The sequence below is a fragment of the Mobula hypostoma genome, chromosome 1 (assembly GCF_963921235.1).
Source record: "Mobula hypostoma chromosome 1, sMobHyp1.1, whole genome shotgun sequence".
Classification (NCBI taxonomy): domain Eukaryota; kingdom Metazoa; phylum Chordata; class Chondrichthyes; order Myliobatiformes; family Myliobatidae; genus Mobula; species Mobula hypostoma.
In genome coordinates this window covers 168,094,101-168,119,284 of record NC_086097.1, presented here as the reverse complement: position 1 = coordinate 168,119,284, position 25,184 = coordinate 168,094,101, and the positions used below count along the sequence as shown (strand labels likewise).

General features: G+C 43.1%; 1 protein-coding gene across 3 annotated transcripts in view; it reads left to right on the top strand.

Annotated features, from left to right (window-relative positions):
* Positions 1–25,184, top strand: part of LOC134342553 (centrosomal protein of 290 kDa-like) — a 37,000-nt gene that overhangs the window by 8,639 nt on the left and 3,177 nt on the right. For 2 of the 3 annotated variants that reach the window (XM_063040851.1, XM_063040842.1), the window contains exon 6: positions 16,123–16,217. In XM_063040851.1, the coding sequence (XP_062896921.1) occupies positions 16,123–16,217 (95 nt within the window). Of the gene's footprint in view, positions 1–954; positions 1,004–16,122; positions 16,218–25,184 lie in introns of all 3 variants that reach the window. The other variant, XM_063040858.1, reaches the window with a different exon arrangement.

Below are 25,184 nucleotides of genomic sequence, written 5' to 3'. Positions count from 1 at the left end.
AAAGGCTATATAGTTTTTCCAAACAAAACGAACATGAAGTTAAGAAAAAAATAGGACCGGGAGTTGACCATGAGTTCTTTTGAATCTGCTCTGCCATTTGTTGTGATCTGTTCATACACTTTTTGCTCAATTCCCATAAACCCATGACATCACTCCTTCACAAACTACCACCTCACCTCTCCACCCCTTCATAGGTCATAAGATCTACCGTATACCCTTAACTTTTGTAGGAGGGAATTCCAGAAATTGCTGTGGATCCCAAAAATTATGTGATTCATGGCCACTTTTGCATAAATCTCCACATGGCTTATTATGTTCTCCACACATTTGTCTTGTCCCAATACTAAACCGTAATATCTATACCTATTGAGGAACAAATCATTTTTCATATAAATATGGTGAGTATTTTCAGACCACTTATGTTAAGTGGCTCCCTGCTATGTGGAAACCACTGCTGTTTAAGTAGCCAGCCAGCTGTCATTCTTCACACAGCTGCACTGGTTGTACAGTAAGTGTCAGTACACTCAATGGAAGTATTGTGAAGGATGGTTGCTGCTAAAATCAAGGGGCTGGATGGGAAAGGCAGCTGGAGGTAATTAATACTAAATAGCTAGAATAGGTCAGCAGCTTCTTCCGTTAATCCGCTTGTATTACACTGTTCTTGTATCTAGAAGTTGTGATAACCATGGAAGAGTTGGCCACAAACTTGTGAAACCTTGAATGTAGGGGGTTTACAGTAATTATATGTGATCTGAGTAGAACTTAGTGACTTGGCATTATTCACAAGTATCTCGGACAGAGAATTCTCATGTTTAAATTTCCTCCAGCAGGGGTTTCAGTCTAGCTCAATCAGAATGTTTTATGTTTCAGTGAAGTCACTTCTCTTTCCTGCACTTCAGAGAGTAAATACCCACTCTGCTTGCACTTTTTTCATGGACAATGCTCTTATTCCAGGAATCCATCAGCCTTATGAAGGAGACCAAAACACTACAAAGTATCTGAGGTATGAATTTACCACAGGACCACAGCCTTATACAGTTTTACAAAAAAAAATCTGCATCCTAATTCTGTACATTCTGTAAGTCTGTTTATAGTGTCAGACTTTTTAAGCAATGTTGATCCCCTTTGTTGTGTTCGTTTGTCTGTAACTACTCCTAAGCCTGGAGATAGAACAAAGACGGAATATACCTTTATTCAGCAAACCACACAGCTAAAATCAACAGTGCAGTCAGAGCATGACTATCTAAAGTTCATGAAGAGCATTTGAAACATTGTCCAGAACAATGACCAATCAGAAAAGGTCAGCCTGGGATTGGTTGACAGCCAAGCAATAGGTGTTGGCTGCTTTAGACTTGTCATAATACCTCCCTCAAGCAGGCACTTGACGTACTGAGAGCCTAATCCAACGCCTTGCAAATCATTGTTGGGGACTTCAAACAGGCCTGTCTGAAGACATTTCTACCTAATTATCATTAACCTAAAGCTTTGACCAGTGACCAATCCAGACATTGGAAGTTTGAGTGAAGGGGATTTCACTCAGGTCCATTGTCTGAGTAGAAAAAGGCAGCAGCTGGTTTCTGCAGTGTAATTGAGTTCTGACCAGCGACCAATCCATGTTTGGGATTGATCAGCAAGAGCAAATTAAAGGAAAGCAGGGGCAAGTGCAGTGGCCATTGTCATAGTGGACAGTCAGAGTGGTGAACTTGAGGCTCTTCGAGGCTTCAGCAAAAAGTGCTTCAGTCAGAGAAAGCAAAGAAGAGCTCTAGGTTTCTTTTCCTTCCCTTATTTATATCTGCTCAGGAGAATAGACATGTCAGGCAGGATAGTGGAATGCTCATCTTGCGGAATGTGGGAAGGCAGAGAGACCTCCAGTGTCCCTGATGACTATAACTGAAAAATGCGTCCAGCTGCAGCTTTTAATAATATGCATTTAAGGAATTGGAGCTGAAATTCGATGAACTCTGGATAATTTGGGAGGCTGAAGGAGTGATAGATAGGATATATAGAGAGGTAGTCACACCCAAGGTGCAGGGTGCAGGAAGCTGGGTGAGAGTCAGGAAGGAGAAAGGGGTTAAGGAGCCAGTGCAGAGTACCCTTGTGGCCATCCTCCTCAATAACAGGTATATCACTTTGGATACTATCGGGAGGGGGAAGTGGTTAGGGGTTGACCTACAAGAGGAAAGTCACAGTGGTCGGTCAGGTCTCTAGCACTGAGTCTGCCAAACAACACACACAAAATGCTGGACGAACTCAGTAGGCCATGGAAAAAGTACAGTTGACGTTTCAGGCCGAAACCCTTCGGCAGGACTCAGTGACTCAGAGGGGAAGGAGGAGAAGAGGCATGCTGTGGTGATAGGGCAATGGACAGGAAATCCTGTGGGCAAGAGCGAGATTCCTGGATGTCAGGACCGAGCACATCTTGGATCAAGACCTCAGTATTCTTAAGTGGGAGGGTGAGCAGCCAGAGGTCGTGGTCCATGCAGGTACCAATGACATGGATAGGACGAGTGACGAGGTTCTGCATAGGGAGTTAGGTGCTTGGGTTGTGATCTCAGGATTGCTACCCTTGCCACATGCTAGTGAGGCCAGAACTAGGAAGATTATATAGTTTAATATGTGGCTAAGGAGTTGATGTAGGAGGGAAGGCTTCAGATCTTTGGATCATTGGGCTCTTTTCTAAGGAAGGTGGGACCTGTGCTGAAGGGACAGTTTGCAACTGAACTGGAGGGGGACAAATATCCTAGCGGGAAAGTTTGTTAATGCTACACGGTGGGGTTCAAACTAGATTTGCAGGGGGAAATGCCAGAACAGTTAGTGGAGAGGTTGTGGAGGCAAATGTTGGTAAGACCTAAGACAAAGTCAGGAATCAAAAGGTTGAGCATGGTGCAATTAGTGTCCTGAGCTGCAGATATTTCAATGCAAGAAGTATAGAAGGAAAGGTGGATGAGCTCAAGGCATGGATCTACACTGGAATTATGGCATTATAGCCATTTGTGAGACTTGGTTACAGGAGGGGCAGGACTGGCAGCTCAGTATCCTGGGGTTCTGTTGTTTTAGATGTAACAGAGTGGGAACGATTAAAGGAGAGGGGTTGGCGTTACTAGTCAGGGGAAATGTCACAGCAGTGCTCCATCAGAACAGTCAGAAGAACTTGACTGGTGAGGTGCTATGGGTGGAACTGAGAAATAAGAAATTTCAGAGCATCCAACAGTCACAGGGATGTAAAGGAACAAATTTGTAAAGAAATTGCAGACTGCTGCAAGAAACATAAGGTTGTTGTAGTAGGTGATATTAACTTTTCACATATTGACTAGGAATCCCATACTATAAAAGGACTAGATGGGATAGAGTTTGTCAAATGTGTTCAGGAACCTGTCCTTCATCAGTACATAGAAGTCCCAATGAGAGAGCGTGCAATGCTGGATCTGCTATTTGGGAATGAGACAGGGCAGGTGACAGAAGTTTGTGTGGGGGAACACTTTGAATCCAGTGACCACAATGCCATTAGTTTCAAAGTAAATATGCAAAGCGATAGGTCTGGTCTGTGGGTTGAGATTCTAAATTAGAGAAAGGTCAATTTTGATGGTATCAGAAATGATCTGGCAAGTGTCGATTGGGACAGGCTGTTTCTGGCAAAGGTGTACTTGGAAAGTGGGAGGCCTTCAAAAATGAAATTTTGAGAGTACAAAGCTTGTTTGTGCCTGTCAGAATAAAAGGTAAAGATAACAAGTGTAGGGAACCTTGATTTTCAAGAGACATTGAGGGCCGGGTTAAGAGGAAAAAGGAGGTGCTTTGCAGGTATAGGGCAAGCAGAAACAAATAAGGTGCTCATGGAGTACAAGAAATGTAAGAGAACACTTCTGAAAGAAAACGGGAAGGTTAAAAGAAGCAATGACGTTGCTCTAGCTGTTTGGTGAAGAAGAATCCTAAGGGATTCTACAGGTATGTTAAGGGCAGAAGGATTGCAAGGAACAAACTTGGTTTTCTGGAAGATAAGAATGGTATTCCATATGTGGAGCCAAAATGGATGGGGGAGATCTTAAATGCATTCTTTGCATCTGTATGGGTGACTGTCAGGAGAGGTGAGGGATAGTAGAGAGCACCCCAGTGGACGTACCCCTCAACAATATTGTCTCCATTTTGAATATAGTTGGTTGGGGGGGGGTGTTAACCTACCTTGGGGGAAGCAACAGTGGCTGTGCCTCTGGTACTGAGTCTGGCCCTGTGGCTCAGAAGGGTAGGAAACTGAAGAGGATGGCAGCAGTAATTGGGGACTCTATAGTCGGGGGACAGAGGAACGATTCTCTGGATGGGAAAAGGAAACACGGATTGTTATTTGCCTTCCAGGTCTCAGGGTACATGATGTTTCTGGATGCGTTCCCAATAACTTGTAAAGGAAGGGCGAGTAGCCAGAAGTTGTGGTACATATTAGTTCCAACGAACTAAGTAGAAAAAGGGAGGATGTCCTGAATAAAGAATACAGCGAGTGAGGAAGGAAGCTGAGAAGCAGGACCTCAAAGGTAGTAAACTCGGGATTGCTGCCTGTGCCACGCGACAGTGAGGACAGGAGTAGAATAAGGTGGCAGATAAAAGCATGGCTGAAGAATTGGAGCAGGGAGCAGGGATCCAGATTTCTGGATAATTGGGACCTGTACAATAGGGATGGGTTGCACTTGAATCCGAGGGGGACCAATATTCTTGTGGGCAGATTTACTAGAACTGTTGGGAGTAGTTTAAACTAATACGGCAAGGGGATGGGAAGCAATATGATAGAGCTGAGACGAGGAAATCTGCAGATGCTGGAAATTCAAGCAACACACACAAAATGCTGGTGAAACGCAGCAGGTCAGGCAGCATCTATAGGAAGAGGTACAGTCGACGTTTCAGGCCGAGACCCTTTGTCAGGACTAACTGAAAGAAGAGATAGTAAGAGATTTGAAGGTGGGAGGGGGAGGGGAGGGGGAGATCTGAAATGACAGGAGAAGACAGGAGGAGTGGAGCCAAGAGCTGGAAAGTTGATTGGCAAAAGGGATACAAGGCTGGAGAAGGGAGAGGGTCATGGGATGGGAGGAGAGGTGCACCAGAGGAAGATGGAGAGCAGGCAAGGAGTTATAGTGAGAGGGACAGAGGGAAAAAAATGAGAGAGAGAAAGAAAGGGAAAAAATAATAATAAGTAAATAAGGGACGGGGTAAGAAGTGGAGGAGGGGCATTAACGGAAGTTAGAAAAATCAGTGTTCATGCCATCAGGTTGGAGGCTACCCAGACAGAATATAAGGTGTTGTTCCTCCAACCTGAGTGTGGCTTCATCTTGACAGTAGAGGAGGCCATGGATAGACATATCAGAATGGGATCCCCTCCCTTCTCCAGCATTCCACCAGCATTTTGTGTGTGTTGATAGAGCTGAGGATGAGCCAGCAGGTTTACACGTAGATGATGGGTATAACATGAATGTAAGGAAGGACAAGCCAATGATTTGGTGCAAATGGTGCAAGAGCAAAAAGTTAAACTGTACCACAGAGGCAAAATTCAAAGAGGTATAGAACACAGGACTGAAGGTGCTGTGTTTAAATGTGTGTAGCATTCAGAATAAGGTGGACGAACTCGTGGTGCAGTTAGAGATTAGTCGGTATGACGTTGTGGGCATCAGTGAGTTGTGTCTGAAAGAAGGCCATAGTGGAGAACTTAAGATCAAAGGATATACTCTGTATCGAAAGGACAGGTAGGAAGGCATAGGCGGTAGTGTGGTTCTATTGAAAAGAGATGGAATTACATCTTTAGAAATAGATGACATAAGGTAAGAGAATGTTGAATCTTTGTGGGTGGTGTTAAGAAATTGCAAGGGTAAAAAAAACATGGGAATTATATGTAGGCCTCCAAATTGTATCCAAGATGTGGGGTTGAGATTGCAAAGGGATCTGGAAAAGGCATGTAATAAGGATAATGACACAATTGTAACTGTACTCGGGAAAAGGCTAACTTAGATTGGGTGTTGTGTAATAACCCGGATCTCATTAGGGAGCTTAACGTAAAAGAACCCTTAGGAGGTAGCGATCATAATATGATTGAATTCATATGCAGTTTGAGAGGGAGAAGCACAAGTCACATGTATCAGTATCACAATGGAATAAAAGGAATTGCAGAGGCATGAGAGAGGGGCTTGTCCAGGTGGATTGGAGGGGGATACTGGTGGGATGAGGGCAGAAAAGAGGCACCTGAAGCTTCTGGGAAAGTTCACAAGGCAGAGGATAGATCTGTCCCACAGAAGTTGTTCTCAAATGGCAGGGGTAGGCAAACATGGCTGACAAGGGAAGTTGAAGACTTCCAAGGGAAGGGCATATAAGGTAACAAAAGTGAGTGGGAAGTTGGATGATTGAGAAGCTTTTAAAATCCAACAAAAGGCAATTAAAAAAGCTATAAGAAGGGAAAAGATTAAATATGAGGGCAGACTAGCCAATAATATAAAGCAGGATACCATAAGTTTTTTCAGTTATATAAAGGGTAAAAGGGAGGTGAGAATTGATATTAGGCACCTGGAAAATGATGCTGGTGAGATAGTAATGAGGGACAAAGAAATGGCAGATGAACTTAATGGGTACTTTGCATTTGTCTTCACTGTGGAAGACACAAGCAGTGTGCCAGAGGTCCAAGAGTATCAGCAAGCAGGAGTGAGTGCCATTGCTATTACAAAGGAAAAAGTGTTAGGCAAACTGAAAGGTCTTAAGGTGGATAAGTCACCTGGACCAGATGGACTACATCCCAGAGTCCTGACAGAGGTTGCTGAAGAGGTGATGAATGCATTGGTCATGATCTTTCAAGAACCACTTGATTCTGGTATGGGTCCAGGGGACTGGAAGATTGCAAATGTCACCCCTCTCTTTATGAGGGGAGGGAGACTAAAGAAAGGAAATTATAGGCCATTTAGCCTAACTTCAGTGGTCGGGAAAGTGTTGGAGTCTATTATTAAGGATAAGGTTTCAGGATACTTGGAGACTAAGCTCTTAAAGGGGCTGACAGAAAAACCAAGAAACCTAACAACGAGGAGGAACCCTCAAAAAGGAGATGGCAAAGTTCGTCATCGAAATGTCGGTTATAATTGATACTTGTACCTGGCTGGAAGCCTGAGTAGAGTTTATTAGACATGGACTGATATAAGATAGTCAGCCTGGCTTCGTGCATGGTAGGTCATGACTAATTAGATTTTTTCCTGAGGAAGTTACCAGGAAGGTGCATGAAGGCAAGGCAGTGTATGTTATCTATGTGCTCTTTAGTAAGGCATTTGACAAAGTCCTGATGGGAGGCTGGTCAAGTAGGTTCAGTCACTAGGCACTCAGGATGAGGTAGTAAATTGGGTTAGACTTTGGCTTTGTGCGAGAAGCCAGAGAGTTGTAGTAGAGGGTTATCTCTCTGACTGAAGGCTTGTGACTAGTGGTGTGCCTTTTGTGCTGGGTCCTTTGTTGTTGGTTATCTATATCAGTGATCTAGATGACAATGTGGTTAACTGGATCAGCAAATTTGTGGATGACACCAAGATTGGTGGTGCAGTGGACAGTGAGGAAGGCTATCATGGCTTGCAGAGGGATCTGCATCAACTGGAAAAATGGCAGATGGAATTTAATGCAGACAAGTGGAAGGTTTTGCACTTCGGTAGTATTAACCAGGGTAGGGCACTAAGGAGTGTGGTAGAAGTAAGGGTACTAACTTGTTGAAAGTGGCGTCACATGTAGATAGGGTCGAAAAGAAAGCTTTTGGCAAATTGGCCTTCATAAGTCAATGTATTATGTACGGAAGATGGAATGTTATGTTGAAGTTGTATAAGATGTTGGTGAGGCCTAATTTGAAGTATTGTGTGCATTTTTGGTCACCTACCTATAGGAAAGATGTAAACAAGGTTGAAAGAGTGCAGAGAAAATTTACAAAGATGTTGCCAGGTCTGGAGGACCTGAGTTATAAGGAAAGATTGAATAAGTTAGGACTGTATTCTTTAGAACATAGAACATTGAGAGGAGATTTGACAGAGGTATCAAAATTATGAGGGGTATAGATAGGGTGAACGCAAGCAGGCTTTTTCCACTGAGGTTGGATGGGACTACAAGCAAAGGTCATGGCTTAAGGGTGAAAAGTTTAAGGGAACATGAGGGGAAACTTCTTCACTCCGAGGGTTGTGAGAGTGTGGAATAAAATGCCAGCACAAGTGATCCACGTGAGCTCGATTTCAACATTTAAGAGAAGTTTGGATAAGTACATGGATAGTAGGGATATCGAGGGCTATGGTCCTGGTGCAGGTTGATGGGAGTAGGCAGTTTAAATGGTTTTGGCATGGACTAGATGGGTCAAAGGGCCTGCTTATGTGCTGTACTTCTTAATGACTCTCTGACTCTCAAATATCACCTGCAGCAGCAGGAGTCTTAACACACTCGACCACTGATATATTACCGTAATGAATGCTTACCGTTCGATCCCTAGACTGCACTTTGGGAAATCTAATCATTTGGATGTCCTCCTCCTACCTGCATGCTGGCAGAGGCTAAAGAGCAATGCTTCAGAAGTAAGGACAACGAAGAGATGGTCATAGGATGAATATGCCACAGTTGTCACAGACTTTATAAAAAGTCGTAGATGAATGAGTGTGTCCCTACAAAATCATTTAGAGTCTTTCACAACCAGAAGCCCTGGATAAACCATGAAATCTGAAATCTGCAATCTGCTGACGGCCATATATGTGGTGTTCAAGTCTGGCAACTAAGTAAAATATGCGGGGTCCAAGTACAATCCGGAAAGCCATCTTAAATGTGAATTGGCAATTCTGGACCAAACCTGAATCGCTGAAGGATGTTCAACAGCTGTGGTAGGGCTTGAATGCTATCACCTCCTACAAAGTGAAACCAAGTGACATTGGTGGCAACATTGTTTTGCCTCCAGATGACCTTTATGCCTTTTATGTTCGCTTTGACTGTCAAACATGGAGATTCCTTCACAAACTTCCAAAGTTCCCGATGACCCTGTGATTTCAGTCTAAGGCCGACATAAGAGCATCCTTCAGGGGGGTGAACCCACAGAAAGCATCCAGCCCAGATGGGGTACCTGGCCGTTTAACAAAGACCTGTGCCGATCAACTGGCTGGAGTGTTCATTGATATCTTTAACCTCTTTCTTCAGCATTCTGAAGTACCCACCAGGCTTTAATTAAAATTTGCCTAAGATCAATAACTATCATCCAGTAGCACTTACATCCACTGATAAAATGCTTTCAGAAGTTGGTGATGAAACACATCAACTCCTGCCTGAGGAGTGACTTGGATCTGCTCCAATATTCCTATCGTCATTACAGGTCAGCAACAGATGTCATTTTATTGGTGCTTCACTCAACCCTGGAACAGCTGGACAGCAAAGATGCATATATCAGGATGCTCTTCATTAACTACAGCTCAGCATTCAATACTATCATCCCCTCAAAACTAATCAAATGCTTCAAGACCTTAGACCTCAAAACCTCCTTCGATCCTCGATTTCCTCACTGCAGAACTTAGTCAGTTCAGATTGGCAATGAAACCTCCACAATTGCTATCAGTACTGTGTGCTTAGCACCCTGCTGTACTTGTTTTATACCTATGACTGTGAGGCTAAAGACAGCTGCAATACCATATTTAAGTTTGCTGACTACACCACTATTCATGACTGAATCAGAGATGGTGACAAATCAGCATATAGGAGGGAGATTGAAAATCTGGCTAAGTGGTGGCACAAGAACAACCTCTCACTCAGTGTCAGCAAATCCAAGGAGCTGATTATTGACTTCAGGAGGAGGAAACCCAAGGTTCATGAGCCTGTCCTTATTGGAGGATCAGTAACTTTAAATTCCTCAGTGTTATGTTATCCTTTCAAAGGATCTGTCCTGGGTCTAGCTCATAAGTGCCATTATGAAGAAAGTATGGTAGCACTTCTACTTTCTTAGAAATTAGCAAAGATTTGGGATGTCATCTAAAATTTTGACAAACTTCTATAGATGTGCGGTGGAAAATTTATTGACTGGTTGCATCATGGCCTGGTATGGAACCACCAATGCCCTTGAATGGAAAAGTTTACAAAAAGAAGACACAGCCCAGTCCATCACTGGCAAAGTCCTCCCCAACATTGACTGCATCTACACAGAGAACTGTTACAGAAGAGCAGCATCTATCATCAAGGATCCTCACTATCCAGACCACGCTCTCTTCTCGCTGCTGCTATCAGGAAGAAGGTAGTGAGCCTCTGGACCCACACCACCAAGTTGAGGAACAGTTATTACCCATCAACCTCAAGCTCTTGAACCAGAGGGTATCACTTCACTGAACTTCATTCACCCATCACTGAACTGTTCCCATAACCCCTATACTCACTTTCAAGGGCTCTTCTTCTCATAGATAGATAGATGGATACTTTATTGACCCCAAAGGAAATGACAATGTCACAGTAGCATTACAAGTACATAGATATACAAATATTAAAAGAGAAGTAAGAAAGGATAAACAAAAATGTTACCACAAGCAGTCTAACAGGAGGGGGTCATCACTTCCCTATCTATAGGTTGACTTATTATAGAGCCTAATGGCTGAGGGTAAGAATGACCTCATATAACACTCTTTGGAGCATCATAGTTGCCCTTAGTTACTAAAAGTGCTCCTATTTAGTCAAGGTGACATGCAGAGGGTGAGAAACATTGTCCAGAATTGCCAGGTTTTCCGTAGGGTCCTTTGTTCTACCACAGCCTCCAGTGTGTCCAATTTGACTCCTATGACAGAGCCAGCCTTTCTAATCAGTTGGCATCACCGTGTTGATGCCATTGCTTCAGCACACTACTGCATAGTTTGTAATTATGACAACAGACTAGTAGAACAATCATACTCCAAAGGGCCTCAGTCTTCTCAGGAAGCAGAGGCGACTCTGGCCCTTCTTGTACACAGCCTCTGTGTCGGTGCTCCACTCAAATCTGTTATCTAGGTGCACCCCCAGATACTTGTAGGTCCTCACCACATCCTTGTTCTCATCATCAGTAGTAACAGGGAGCAATATGCAGGCTTAGCCTTCCTGAAGTCCATCACCATCTTCTTTGTCTTACTGATGTTGAGCTGCAGATGATTCAGCTTGCATCCTTTGACAAAGTCCTCTATCAGGGCCCTGTATTCATCCCCCCATTCTCCTTTTATACACCCAACTATTGCTGAGTCACCAGAGAATTCTTGCACATGACATGAGTCGGTGTTGTATCTAAATGCTGAGTTATAGAGGATAAACAGAAAAGGGACCAATACAGTCCCCTATAGGCTCCGGTGCTACTTATAGCCGTGTCTGACATACAGCTCTGAAGCTGCACAAACTGTGGTCTACCAGTCAGGTAGTCCATTATCAAGGATGTAACGGAAGTGCCAACCTGCAGTGAACAGAACTTTTCCCCCAGCAATGAAGGCAGTATGATATTCAAGGCACTTGAGAAATCAAAAAACATGATCCTCGTAGTGCTGCATTGCTTAACCAAACGGGAGTAATCTCTGTTCAGCAGGTAGATGACAGCATTGTTGACTCCAATGTGCTCCTGTTAGACAAACTGCAGGGGATCAAGTGCTGATCTGACCAGGGGTCGGAGGTGAGCCAGGGACCAGCCTCTCTCGGGTCTTCATGATGTGTGAGGTTAGGGCAATTGGACGGTAGTCCTTCAAGCCTGAGTTTCCCCAGAGCCCTTCTCACCTGCTCAGTAGTGAAGGTGAGTCCATGGTGACTGGGGAGTTGGTGGAAAGTGGGAGCTAGGGAAGGTGAAGATTGGGACGATAGCAGTTGGTATGTAGAGGTATGGATAGTAGGTACAGGGCAAGTAGGGGAAGTAGACTGTGCAGACAGCGGCAGCCTGTATTGTTCATCCACATGTTGAACTGGAGGGGGGAGGAGGGGAGGCTTTGGTGCTGAGGGAGCATTGGATTCCTCAGCATCTGAGTTGGTGTGCTGAGGGGGCTGTGAATAGGAGGGCAATTGTCAAACCTATTGAAGAATTGGTTTAATTCATTAGCCCATTCACAGCTGTATCCTGAGGCTCTGCAGCTTGGCTGATTGAAGCCAGTGATGTTCTTCATGCCTCTCCACACCTCCGTTGTGCTACTCTGCCCAAGCTCGTTCTCCAACTCTCTCCTGTATTTCTCTTTAGCCACTGTTGATCTTTTCCTGCAAGTTTCAATTCTCGATATTCATGTTCTTGATATTTATTGTTTATATATTACTTTTTTTCTTTTTTTGCACAATTTGTTATCTTTTACACATTGGTTATTTGTCTGCCCTGTTGGGGTAGCCTTTCATTGATTCTATTGTGTTTCTTGTATTTACCGTGAATGACTGCAAGAAATTAAATCTCGGGGTTGTACCTGGTGACATACATATACTTTGATAATAAATTTACTTTTGAACTTTGAACTTGATATCTGATGGTAGAAGCATCTTTAAGATAGCAGTGATGTTTTGGATCTGAGCAATGACCATGCTCACCTATGATGAACCCCAGATACTTGAAGGAGGCTGCATCTTTCTGCCAGAAGTCACAATTCAAAGTCTTGTAGTAGGTTCAGTTCTTTCTGATCTGTGCCTATTGTAACGGTGTTGTTGAGGTAACACTGTCAATATCCACTTAGCATGGTATCCATAAGCTGCTGGAATGTTGAAGGAGCCACCTTTAAAAGATAGACAGAGGAGGAAAAATAACACATAACCCTTTATGTGTTGTAATGGTGAGAGGCTCCTGTGAATTTTCTGCCACTTCTTGGAGGTAGATTTCAGCCAAGTTTAACTTTGCAAAGTAGTGACCATGGTTCAATGAGGTGAAGAGATCTGTCGGTACTGATGTGGGTATTGATGTGTCTCCAAAACTGCATTGAGAATAGTTGAGAAGTCTTCACTACTGTTGGCTTTCTTGATGTTGACTATTGGAGCTGCCCAATGTGAGTACTTAACAACTTCACCATGCAGTGCAGTTCACCAAATAGCTGAAAGGTTCCACCCGATACACTGCAGGCACAGTGATGAGTTCATTGGACTGGTGGGGTCTCAAGAGTCTGCCACGTGCTTTTGGAGATGATAATGTCTAATGCTATTTTGAGTTGTAGCTTGACCAAATGATTGTTGATATTGTTGTACCATCTTCTCGTGGCGAAATCAACTTTGAATGTAGTCATTAAACTGCTTGTGGAGTTTGATGGCCTTTAAACTACTTGCCCTTGTGTTTCACTGGCTTAAAAGACAGTGAAGGGTGGCAAAAGCCTCCTTTGTGACAATGGCATTGGCATATGCTGCATATGTGGTTCTTGCACTGGCATTTTCTTGCACAGTGCCATGCACCACAACTCCAGCAGGCTGTGGCTGGCTCTTGGAGACTTGCTGAGTGATGATGAATGGCCCATTGGAAATTGCGTTGACATGATTTTGCTCGACCATGTTGGAATCGTATTTCAGGTTGATCAAACGCTAACTGTCTTGAGTGACAACTTGTAGAGTCATATTAGGGTCATGCTCCAGGAGGCTGCATCGGCAAGTCCACAAATAAAATTTAGACATTTAAACTGTGATTCAGTCAAATTACCCAGCTTGAACTTTTCACATTCATGATTGATGACACCAGCATATGTGATAAAGTTACTGGTGTCATGTTTGACAAGTTTCAAACAGTGATAGTGAACACTGAAGAGTGCGGCTCTTTGCTATTGGACAGTTTTGTGAAACGATTGGTCATATGGGTTCTTGGGTAGGATGTGGTTGACATAATGCTCATGTTCAGCAGTACCTGATTTTCAGAACGAGATGCCTGTCCTAAATACAGCATCTTGTTGTTAACTGTTGTGTGTGCTAGCCTATAACTACAGATGAGATCCTGAGCTTGAAGATAGAACAAAGCTGGAACATAGAATAAACCACACAGCCAAAATCAACAGTGCAACCAGGTCACGAAGAGCATTCAAGATGTTGTCTGGAACGATGACCCATCAGAGAAAGCCAGTGTGGGATTGGTTGATAGCAGGCCAATAAATGTTGATTGCTTATGGCTCACCTAACATCCTTATTCTACCAAAGTAGATAACCTCGAATTAACTACATTATGTCCATCTGTGATATTTTTACCCAGTCAACTTACCTATCTGTAAACCTTTGCTGACCTTTGTACCTTGATATCCTAGTTTCCTGTCTTTCACTTTAGCTGAGTTTATAATGCATTTGGTCCATTCAGTATTTTAGTCAATATAAATTGTGCAGAGTTATAAAATAGTGCTGGAGATGGGCGACATTATGAAGGCAGTAGAACATGTTCTGAACTTCTAAATCTCAAATCTGTAGCCAGGAATACTGTGGTATCAAACAGGCTGTTAAACTATTTAAATATATTAGGGATCTTATGATCATCTGACAAACTTAGCAAATTTCACCTTCCCGAATGTAAGTAGAGCACCTGGAAGGTTCATGGAGGCGTCCATAATGTTGGAGAACATGGTTGTTAGGGAAGACTTAAGGTAGGTCCTCCTCACTGGCATCTTTGGCCAATGTACAAGATGGAAGGCCTAAAAGCAGAACTGCTGTATCAGTGGGATATGAGTAATTGCTATGTACTCTGTTTCACAGAGAACATGGCTGCCTCCAACACAGTAGACATAGTGCACCAGCCCGAGGGTTTCTTCATCAACTGAATGGACTAGACAACTGTGTCAGGGAAGGGAATCTCTCTCAGGGAAGAGGCAACTGTTTAATGATAAATTTGTGATGGTGCATGAACGTGACAGTCTTGTTCCATTCCTGCTTCCTGAACCTGCAACATCAGCTGGTAGAGTGCTGACTGCTTTACCTACTGAGGGAGTTTACCACTGTCATCCTGACTCTAGTCTATATCCTGCCTTAGGCAGATGTAGCATTTAGGGAATTGAGTGTCATTAAACATAAAATGGCATACTCCAGTGCCCTTCTCATCATTACTGGGGACTTCATTGGGCAAGCCTGAAGAATTATCTGTGTAGCTACCATCAACATGTCACCCTCAACACCAGAGAACCAAACACACTCGGTCACTGCTGTATCACAATCGGAGGCTCCTATTGTTCTGCCCCTCACTGCAGTTTGGTAAATCTGATCACTTGGCTGTGCTGCTGCTTCCTGCTTTGAATCAATGGACTTTCATATCCAAGAATCACAACTTATAGAAATTTAACAGAACATTGTAACACAAGCACATTAACTGAGGAGGCTTTAGCCTACTTTAGCTAATCAGTGTTGATTATCTCTGGTTGTCTTTCCCATCCAGACCATTGATATTAGCAACAACCATTCTTCACAATACTCTCATTGAATGTATTGATACATACAGGTCCTGTCAGAGTTAAGGTTTTTTTGATGGAGAATGGTGAGTACGTGGATCGCGCTGCCAGGGATGGTGGTAGAGGCATTTAAGATACTCTTAGAAGACCATAAGACATAGGAGCAGAATTAGGCCATTCAGCCCATCGAGTCTGCTCCACCATTCCATCATGGCTGATCCTAGATCCCACTCAACCCCATACACCTGCCTTCTCGCCATATCCTTTGAGTCTAGATTCACATCAGCACCCTCTTTTCCAGCCTCTGACCTTCATGGCGGATATATAAATGCATTGGTCGAATAACAAATCTGTCTTAGTTCTCCTTTATTTATCCATGCACCTGTTAATTTTCTCCCATGTTATGTCTCTCAAATCATCTTCATTGGCATATTGACTTTCTCTCTTTTTGTGGAAAGACATGGCATCTATAGTCCTTGAATGCCAGCTTAGTATTTAAGAAGGATTGGAAGATAATTCATTCAGGTAATGATATCTGTGGAATGTGATTGTTGTTTAGGTAGGTAGGTAGAGAGAAAGAAGAGATTCCAGAATGATTCCTTGTATTATGGAATCAGTAGACCACTTGCTCTCATTTGGGACTGAGCTAACAAGTACTAAAGGGACTTCTTTGATTTAAAATAAAATGAATCTGTTTAAAGCAGTACTAAATTTATACAACCACAAAATTTTGCCTGTTTGCTTTAAAAGTTTATAGCTACCATGTTTGGAATCTAATATTTTAATGTTTAATATTTGTGCTTTTCTTTAGAGCTCCTCTTCATGGTAGAAAGACTGCAAAAGGAAAAGGACAGACTTACAAAGGAGAAAAACAGCTTGAAGAATGAGTTGGCTGGACTGGATAAGGTATTGATTTTTCACAACTTACTTGCTGTACCCCTTCCATACCGGTTAATTGTGTTACTGACACTTGGTTGGTCACCACAGATACTGTCCTTCAATCCCAGAAAGTATCGATTTTAACCACTGGGATGCACACTTCAATGATAAAACATATTCTATACCATGAAAATTGATATCCCATTTTGTTGGTGTGATTGAGAGTTAATGATTCATGACCATTTATGTGCAGTAAATTCTAAACACAATATACTCTGCAGATGCTGGGGTCAAAGCAGCACTCGAAGGGTTCTGGCCCGAAACGTTGACTAATCATTTCCACGGATGCTGCCCGACCTGTTGAGTTCCTCCAAGTGCAGTAAATTCGGTGTTTGGTGATACACATATAGAGATTTTGATGCAGCATAGTCTGATATTGGAATAGAAGTCACTTATTGATGATGCAGTGTGAGGTTTAAAAAGAGCCTAGTACTTTTGACTTTTCTTTTGCATCTGCAAACAGTGCCAGTCCAATAAAAAGAAAGGAGGTGTAAGCAGGGTAGCCATTGTTAGAGTGGTCTGATTTTGGCTCAACAGGCTTGGACAAGCACAGGCAGAGGTTCTAAGTAAGCTTCTAGTAAGTTTCTCTGTTAGTACATAATTAGTATGCTGAAAATGGATCTGAAGGTAGTGGTATGTTCCTTGTACGAGATGTGGGAATCTGGGAGACCTTCAGTCCCCCTGATAGCTGCACCTGCACGAAGTGCATCGAGCTGCAGCTCCTTATAGAGACTGTGTTAAGGAAACAGAGCTGCAGCTGGATGACTGTAGGTTTATACATGATAATGAGGAGGTGATAGATAGGAGCGACAGGGAGGTAGTTGCAGGACACAGATACCAGGGCGACTGTCAGGAAAGGGAAAGGGAATTGGCAGTCATTGCTGGGTACCCCTGTGGCCGTTCCCTTCAATAATAAGTATACCACTTTGGAAACTGTTGGTGGGGGTGGCGGGCTACGACCTACTGGGGGAATCTGCAGCGATCGAGTCTCTGGCACTGAGTCTGGTGCTGTGGCTCAGAAGGAAAGGTGGGGGTGGGGAAGAGAAGAGCAGTGCAGTAGTGATAAGGGACTCCGTAATTGGAGGAGCAGAAAGCAGATTCTGTGGACGTGAAAGAGACACCCGGATGGTATGTCGCTTCCCAGGTGCCAGGGTCAGGGATGTCTTGGTCAGGTCCATGGTATTCTAAAGGGGGAGGATGAAAGCCGAAAGTCGTGGTAGATATTGGTATCAGTGACATGGGTAGGAAAAGGGAGGAGGTCCAGAAGAGTAATTATAGGGTGAGGCAGAAAGCTGAAAGGCAGGACCTCCAGGATAGTAATCTTTGGATTGCTACCTGTATCACACACTAGTGAGAATAGGATGATTTGGCAGATGAATATGTGGCTGAAGAATTGGGGGTAGGAGGCAGCATTTCAGATTTCTGGATCATTGGGATCTCTTCTGGGAAATGTATGACCTGTACAAAAAGGACAGGTTACACCTGAACTCAATGGGGACCAGTATCCTTGCGGGCAGGTTTGCTAGAACTGTTGGGGAGGATTTAAACTAATTTAGCACAGGCATGAGAACCACAGTGATATGGTTGAGGATGGGGCAGGTGGTATACAATGAGATGTAGTGTGTAGGGAGACTGTGAGGAAGGATAGGCAGATGATAGGACAAATTTGCAGTCAGTGGGATGGGTTAAAGTGGGGACCAAAATCAAAAAGAGTGATGAATACAGGACTGGAAGTGTTATATTTCAATACACACAATATATAGAATATGATGATCTTGTAACACAGTTAGAGATTGGCAGGTATGATGTTATGGGCATCTCTGAGTCATGGCTTAAAAATCATAGTTGGGAGCCTAACATCTGAGGATGCATATTGTATTGAAAGGACAGGTAGTTAAGCAGAGGGCCTGGGGTGCCTCTGTTTGTATATATAAAATTGTGTGTTATAATAATTGGGAATTTAAGGTAAAGGAACCCTTAGGAGACAGGGATCAGAATTCACCCTGCAGTTTGAGAAGGAGAAGCTACAATTAGATGTATCAGTATTACAGTGGGGTAAAGGGATGACAGAAGCACGAGAGAGGAAAAGTTGATCAGAAAGGGACACTGTAGGGATGACAGCAGAACAGTAATGGCTGGTGTTTCTGGGGGGAATTCAGAAGGTGCAGGAAAGATGAATCCCAAAGCTGAAGAAGTATTCTAAAGGAAGGATAAGACAACTGTGGCTGAAAAGGATATGAAGAGAGGAGATGTACTACTATAGCAAGAACTAGTGGGAAGTTAAAGGATTAGGAACCTTTTAAAAGCCAACAGAAGGCAACTAAATAAGCCATAAAAAGAAAAAAAGCTTATGATATAAAATCGAATACAAAAAGATTTTTTAGATATATATACGTTTGTAGATGAGAGTGGATAACAGAGTGCTTAAAATGACGCTGAAGAGGTAGTAAAGGGGGACAAAGATATGATGGATGAACTTAAATATTTTGCGTAAATCTTCATTACGGAAGACACTTGCAAAATGCTAGAAATGTGAGAGTATCAGGGGATAGATGTACGTGTTGCTGCTGTTACAAAGGAGAAGGCACTTGGGAAGCTGAAAAGTTTGAAGGTAGAGACTACATCCCAGGTAGCTGAAGAGATTGTGGAGGCATCTTTCAGGAATCAGTAGATTCTGGAATGATTCCCAAGGACTGGAAAATTGCAAATATCGCTTCACTCTTTAAGAAGGGAGGGAGGCAGAAGAAAGGAAAAGATAGGCCAGTTAGCCTGACTTCAGTGGTTGGAAAGATGTGGTGTCTGTTATTAAGGATGAGGTTTTCGGGTACTTGGAGGCATGTGATAAAACAGGCCAAAGTCAGCGTGGTTTTCTAAAGGGGAAATCTTGCCCAACAAATCTTTTTGAACCCTTTAAGGAAATAACAGGAAGGATAGAGTCAGTAAATGTTGTTTATTAGGACTTTGACAAGGTGCTATACATGAGGTTGCTTAACAAGATGAGAGCTCGTGGTATTACTGGAAAGCTGCTGGCATGGATAGAAGATTGGCTGAGAGGCAGGTACTGTTATGGTGACGTATCACAAAAAGCTGGAGTTTATGAGCACTCTATGTTCAAATTACCAAGCTAATTATGGTTTCCTTACTTAAAATGTACATAATTACAGCTGATGAAGGGTCTCGGCCAGAAGCATGGACTATTTATTTCCATAGATGCTGCCTGACCTGCTAAGTTCCTCCAGCATTTAGTGTGTGGTGCTCAGAATTACAACTGGTTTTCTGTGTTTGATTGCACAACTTTTAGGATGTTGTTAGTCACAGGGAGCTGATAGCTGGTCGGCATGCCGTCATGCATTTTGAAATAGTCTCTGCTTTACAAATTTGAGCACTTGTAATAAGTAGAAGTGGCACACATAGGAATTACTTGAGCAGCACACGTGATAAAATCATAGAAAACTATGATACAGAAACAGGCCCTTCGGCCCATCCAGTCCATGCCAGACCATTTAAACTGCCTAGTCCCATCAGCCTGCACCTGGACCACAGCCCTCTATACCCCTCCCATCCATGTAGGTATCCAAACTTCTCTCAAACACTGAAATTGAAATTGTATCCACCACTTGCACTGGCGGCTCATTCCACACTCTCACCACTCTCTGAGTGAAGAAGTTTCCCTTTGTGTTCCCATTGAACATTTCACCTTTTACCATTAACCTGTGACCTCTAGTTGTAGTCTCACCCAATCTCAGTGGAAAAATCTTGATAGCATTTTCCCTATCTATACCCCTCATAATTTTGTACACCTCTATCAAATCTCCTCTCAGTCTTCTACATTTAAGGGAATAAAGTTCCAAAGTATTCAATCTTTCTTGACAAACTTACTGGAGTTCTTTGAGGACATAATGAGTGCAGTGGATAGAGGGGAACAGGTGGATGTCGTATACTTGGATTTCCAGACGGCGTTCGATAAGGTGCTGCACAAGAGACTTATAAATAAGATACGGATGTATGGAGTCGGAGGAGGTGTATTGGCATGGATAGTAGATTGGTTAACCAATAGAAGGCAGAGAGTTGGTATAAGTGGGTGTTTCTCCGGTTGGCAGTTGGTGGTGAATGGGGTGCCACAGGGGTTGGTGCTGGGCCGGCAGCTGTTTACCATTTACACTGATGATCTGGAAGAGGGGACTGAGTGTAGCATAGCAAAATTTGCTGATGACACTAAGCTGAGTGGAAAAGCAAATTATACAGAAGATGTGGAGAGTCTGCAGAGGGATATAGATAGGTTAAGTGAGTGGGTCAAGGTCTGGCAGATGGAATACAATGTTGGTAAATGTGAGATCATCCACTTTGGAAGGAATAGTAGAAGAGCAGATTATTATTTAAATGGTGAAGGATTGCAGCATGCTGTTGTGCAGAGGGACTTGGGAATGCTTGTGCATGAATCGCAAAAAGTTGGCCTGCAGGTACAACAGGTTATTAAGAAGGCAAATGGAATGTTGGCCTTCATTGCTAGAGGGATTGAATTCAAGAGCAGGGAGGTCATGCTGCAACTATATAGGGTACTGGTGAGGCGCACCTGGAGAAGTGTGTGCAGTTCTGGTCTCCATACTTGAGGAAGGATATGCAGTACTGGCTTTGGAGGTAGTGCAGAGGAGGTTCACCAGGTTGATTCCAGAGATGAAGGGGTTAACCTATGAGGAGAGATTGAGTTGCCTGGGACTATACTCTATGGAATTCAGAAGAATGAGAGGGGATCTTATAGAAACATACAAAATTTTGAAAGGGATAGATAAGATAGAAGTAGGAAAGTTGTTTCCATTGGTAGGTGGCACTAGAACTAGGGGACATTGCCTCAAGATTCAGGAGAGAAGGTTTCATACGAAGATGAGGAAAAATTGTTTTTCCGAGAGAGTGGTGAATCTGTGGAACTCTCTGCCCAGGGAAGCAGTTGAGGCTTCTTCACTAATTATATTTAAGATACAGTTAGATAGATTTTTACATAGTAGGGAAATTAAGGGTTATGGGGGAAAGGCAGGTAGATGGAGCCGAGTTTACGGACAGATCAGCCATGATCTTATTGAATGGGGGGGCAGGCTTGATGGGCCGAATAGCCTACTCCTGCTCCTATTTCATGTGTTATCATGTTCTTATGTTCTTAATTAATAGTTAATTCAGAAACAAAGGTTCTGAACTTAAAGAGGGGTAACTTTGAAGGTATGAGACGTGAATTAGCTAAGATAGACTGGCAAATGACACTTAAAGGATTGACTTAAAGGATATGCAATGGCAAGCATTTAAAGGTTGCATGGATGAACTACAACAATTGTTCATCCCAGTTTGGCAAAAGAATAAATCAAGGAAGGTAGTGCACCCGTGGCTGACAAGAGAAATTAGGGATAGTATCAATTCCAAAGAAGAAGCATACAAATTAGCCAGAGAAAGTGGCTCACCTGAGGACTGGGAGAAATTCAGAGTTCAGCAGAGGAGGACAAAGGGCTTAATTAGGAAGGGGAAAAAAGATTATGAGAGAAAACTGGCAGGGAACATAAAAACGGACTGTAAAAGCTTTTATAGATATGTAAAAAAGGAAAAGACTGGTAAAGACAAATGTAGGTCCCCTGCAGACAGAAACAGGTGAATTGATTATGGGGAGCAAGGACATGGCAGACCAATTGAATAATTACTTTGGTTCTGTCTTCACTAAGGAGGACATAAATAATCTTCCAGAAATAGTAAGGGACAGAGGGTCCAGTGAGATGGAGGAACTGAGCGAAATACAAGTTAGTAGGGAAGTGGTGTTAGGTAAATTGAAGGGATTGAAGGCAGATAAATCCCCAGGGCCAGATGGTCTGCATCCTAGAGTGTTTAAGGAAGTAGCCCAAGAAATAGTGGATGCATTAGTGATAATTTTTCAAAACTCGTTAGATTCTGGACTAGTTCCTGAGGATTGGAGGGTGGCCAATGTAACCCCACTTTTTAAAAAAGGAGGGAGAGAGAAACCGGGGAATTATAGACCGGTTAGCCTAACGTCGGTGGTGGGGAAACTGCTGGAGTCAGTTATCAAGGATGTGATAACAGCACATTTGGAAAGCGGTGAAATGATCGGACAAAGTCAGCATGGATTTGTGAAAGGAAAATCATGTCTGACGAATCTCATAGAATTTTTTGAGGGTGTAACTAGTAGAGTGGATAGGGAAGAACCAGTGGATGTGGTATATTTGGATTTTCAAAAGGCTTTTGACAAGGTCCCACACAGGAGATTAGTGTGCAAACTTAAAGCACACGGTATTGGGGGTAAGGAATTGGTGTGGGTGGAGAATTGGTTAGCAGACAGGAAGCAAAGAGTGGGAATAAACGGGACCTTTTCAGAATGGCAGGCGGTGACTAGTGGGGTACCGCAAGGCTCAGTGCTGGGACCCCAGTTGTTTACAATATATATTAATGACTTGGATGAGGGAATTAAATGCAGCATCTCCAAGTTTGCGGATGACACAAAGCTGGGTGGCAGTGTTAGCAGTGAGGAGGATGCTAAGAGGATGCAGGGTGACTTGGATAGGTTGGGTGAGTGGGCAAATTCATGGCAGATGCAATTTAATGTGGATAAATGTGAAGTTATCCACTTTGGTGGCAAAAATAGGAAAACAGATTATTATCTGAATGGTGGCCGATTAGGAAAAGGGGAGGTGCAACGAGACCTGGGTGTCATTATACACCAGTCATTGAAAGTGGGCATGCAGGTACAGCAGGTGGTGAAAAAGGCGAATGGTATGCTGGCATTTATAGCGAGAGGATTCGAGTACAGGAGCAGGGAGGTACTACTGCAGTTGTACAAGGCCTTGGTGAGACCACACCTGGAGTATTGTGTGCAGTTTTGGTCCCCTAATCTGAGGAAAGACATCTTTGCCATAGAGGGAGTACAAAGAAGGTTCACCAGATTGATTCCTGGGATGGCAGGACTTTCATATGAAGAAAGACTGGATGAACTGGGCTTGTACTCGTTGGAATTTAGAAGATTGAGGGGGGGATCTGATTGAAACGTATAAGATCCTAAAGGGATTGGACAGGCTAGATGCAGGAAGATTGTTCCCGATGTTGAGGAAGTCCAGAACGAGGGGTCACAGTTTGAGGATAGAGGGGAAGCCTTTTAGGACCGAGATTAGGAAAAACTTCTTCACACAGAGAGTGGTGAATCTGTGGAATTCTCTGCCACAGGAAACAGTTGAGGCCAGTTTATTGGCTATATTAAGAGGGAGTTAGATATGGCCCTTGTCGCTATGGGGGTCAGGGGGTATGGAGGGAAGGCTGGGGCGGGGTTCTGAGTTGGATGAGCAGCCATGATCATAATAAATGGCGGTGCAGGCTCGAAGGGCTGAATGGCCTACTCCTGCACCTATTTTCTATGTTTCTATGTTTAATCTAGTTATAGGACTCGTGAAGATCTGATCATATTTTAGGTCATATTTATGCAGAAATAGAGAAAATCTACAGGGTTCACAAACTTTCTAGCACCACTGTAGTTGGAGGGGCAAGTAGTTTTGAGGAAGGAGGGTGTTTGCAGAAGGACTTAGATTAGGGGAATGGACGAAGAAGTGATGGATAGGGTATAATATAGGGAAGTGCATGGACATGTACTTTGGCAGTCAGAATAAAGGCATGGGCAATTTTTTTTTAAAAGGAGAGAATTTAAAAAATCAAAAGTGCAGAAGGACTTGGGAGTGCTCTTGCAGGATACCCTGAAGATTAATTTGCGGGTTGAGTCAGTGGTAAGGAAGGGAAATGCAATGTTAGCATTCATTTCCAGAGGGCTAGTATGCCAAAGCAAGGATGTAATGCTGAGGCTTAATAAGGCATCAGTCAGTCCGCTTTTGGAGTATTGTGAGCAGTTTTGTGCTGCTTATCTAAGAAACAATGTGTTGGTGTTAGAGAGGGTTCAGAGGAGATTCACAAGAAATACCCCCAGGGTTGAAAGGGTTAATATATGAGGAGTATTTGACGGCTCTGGGCCTGTACGGGCTGGAGTTTAGAAGAATGATGGGTGATCTTATTGAAAGCTATCAAATATGGAAAGTTCTGGATAGAGTTGGTGTGAAGAGGATGCTTGCTATAGTGGGGGAGTCTAGGAGCAGAAGGCACAGCCTCAGAATTAAGGGACACCCATTTAGAACAGATATGAGGAAAAAATTCTTTAATCAGAGAGTGGTGAATCTGTGGAATTCATTTACAGATGACTGTATGGGCCAGCTCATTGGGTATATTTAAGGTGGTGGTTGATAGATTCTTGATTAATCAGGGCGTCAAAGTTTATGGGATGAATGCAGGTGAATGGGTTGAGAGGGCTAATAAATCAGTCATGATGGAATGGTGAATCAGACTTTGATGGGCCAAATGGCCTAATTCTGCTCCTATGTAACTGAGTTAAAATGTATTGTGCCATTTGTGTTTATGGGTTACATTCCTGAATGTACTGCCTCATTTAGCATTGCTCATGAGTTTATTGTCCTATATCAAGATAAATGTTAGCTTTATTTGTTACATGTACAAGGAAAGATACAGTGAATGTGGCACTTGCGTCAAATCAGTTTGGCGAGGTTGGTGCTGGGGGCAGCCTGCAAGTGTAACCATGTTTTAAGTGCCAACATGGTATGTCCACAACTCACTATCCTTAACCTGTACATCTTTGGAATATAGGAGGAAACCATGGCTGTAAAATGGCATTTCCCTAACTGCTACACTACTGTGCTGCCCGCAGTTTATGTGCAATGAGAAACATCTTTTCAGCAGCATCACAAGCACATAGATTCAGGCAAAACATGAAATATACTGTAAACAAAAAAATTTGCAGATTCTGGAAGTCCAAAGCAATGCACAGAGAATGCTGAAGGAACTCAACAGATCAGGCAGCATCTATGGAAATAAACCAAAAGTTGACTTTTGGGC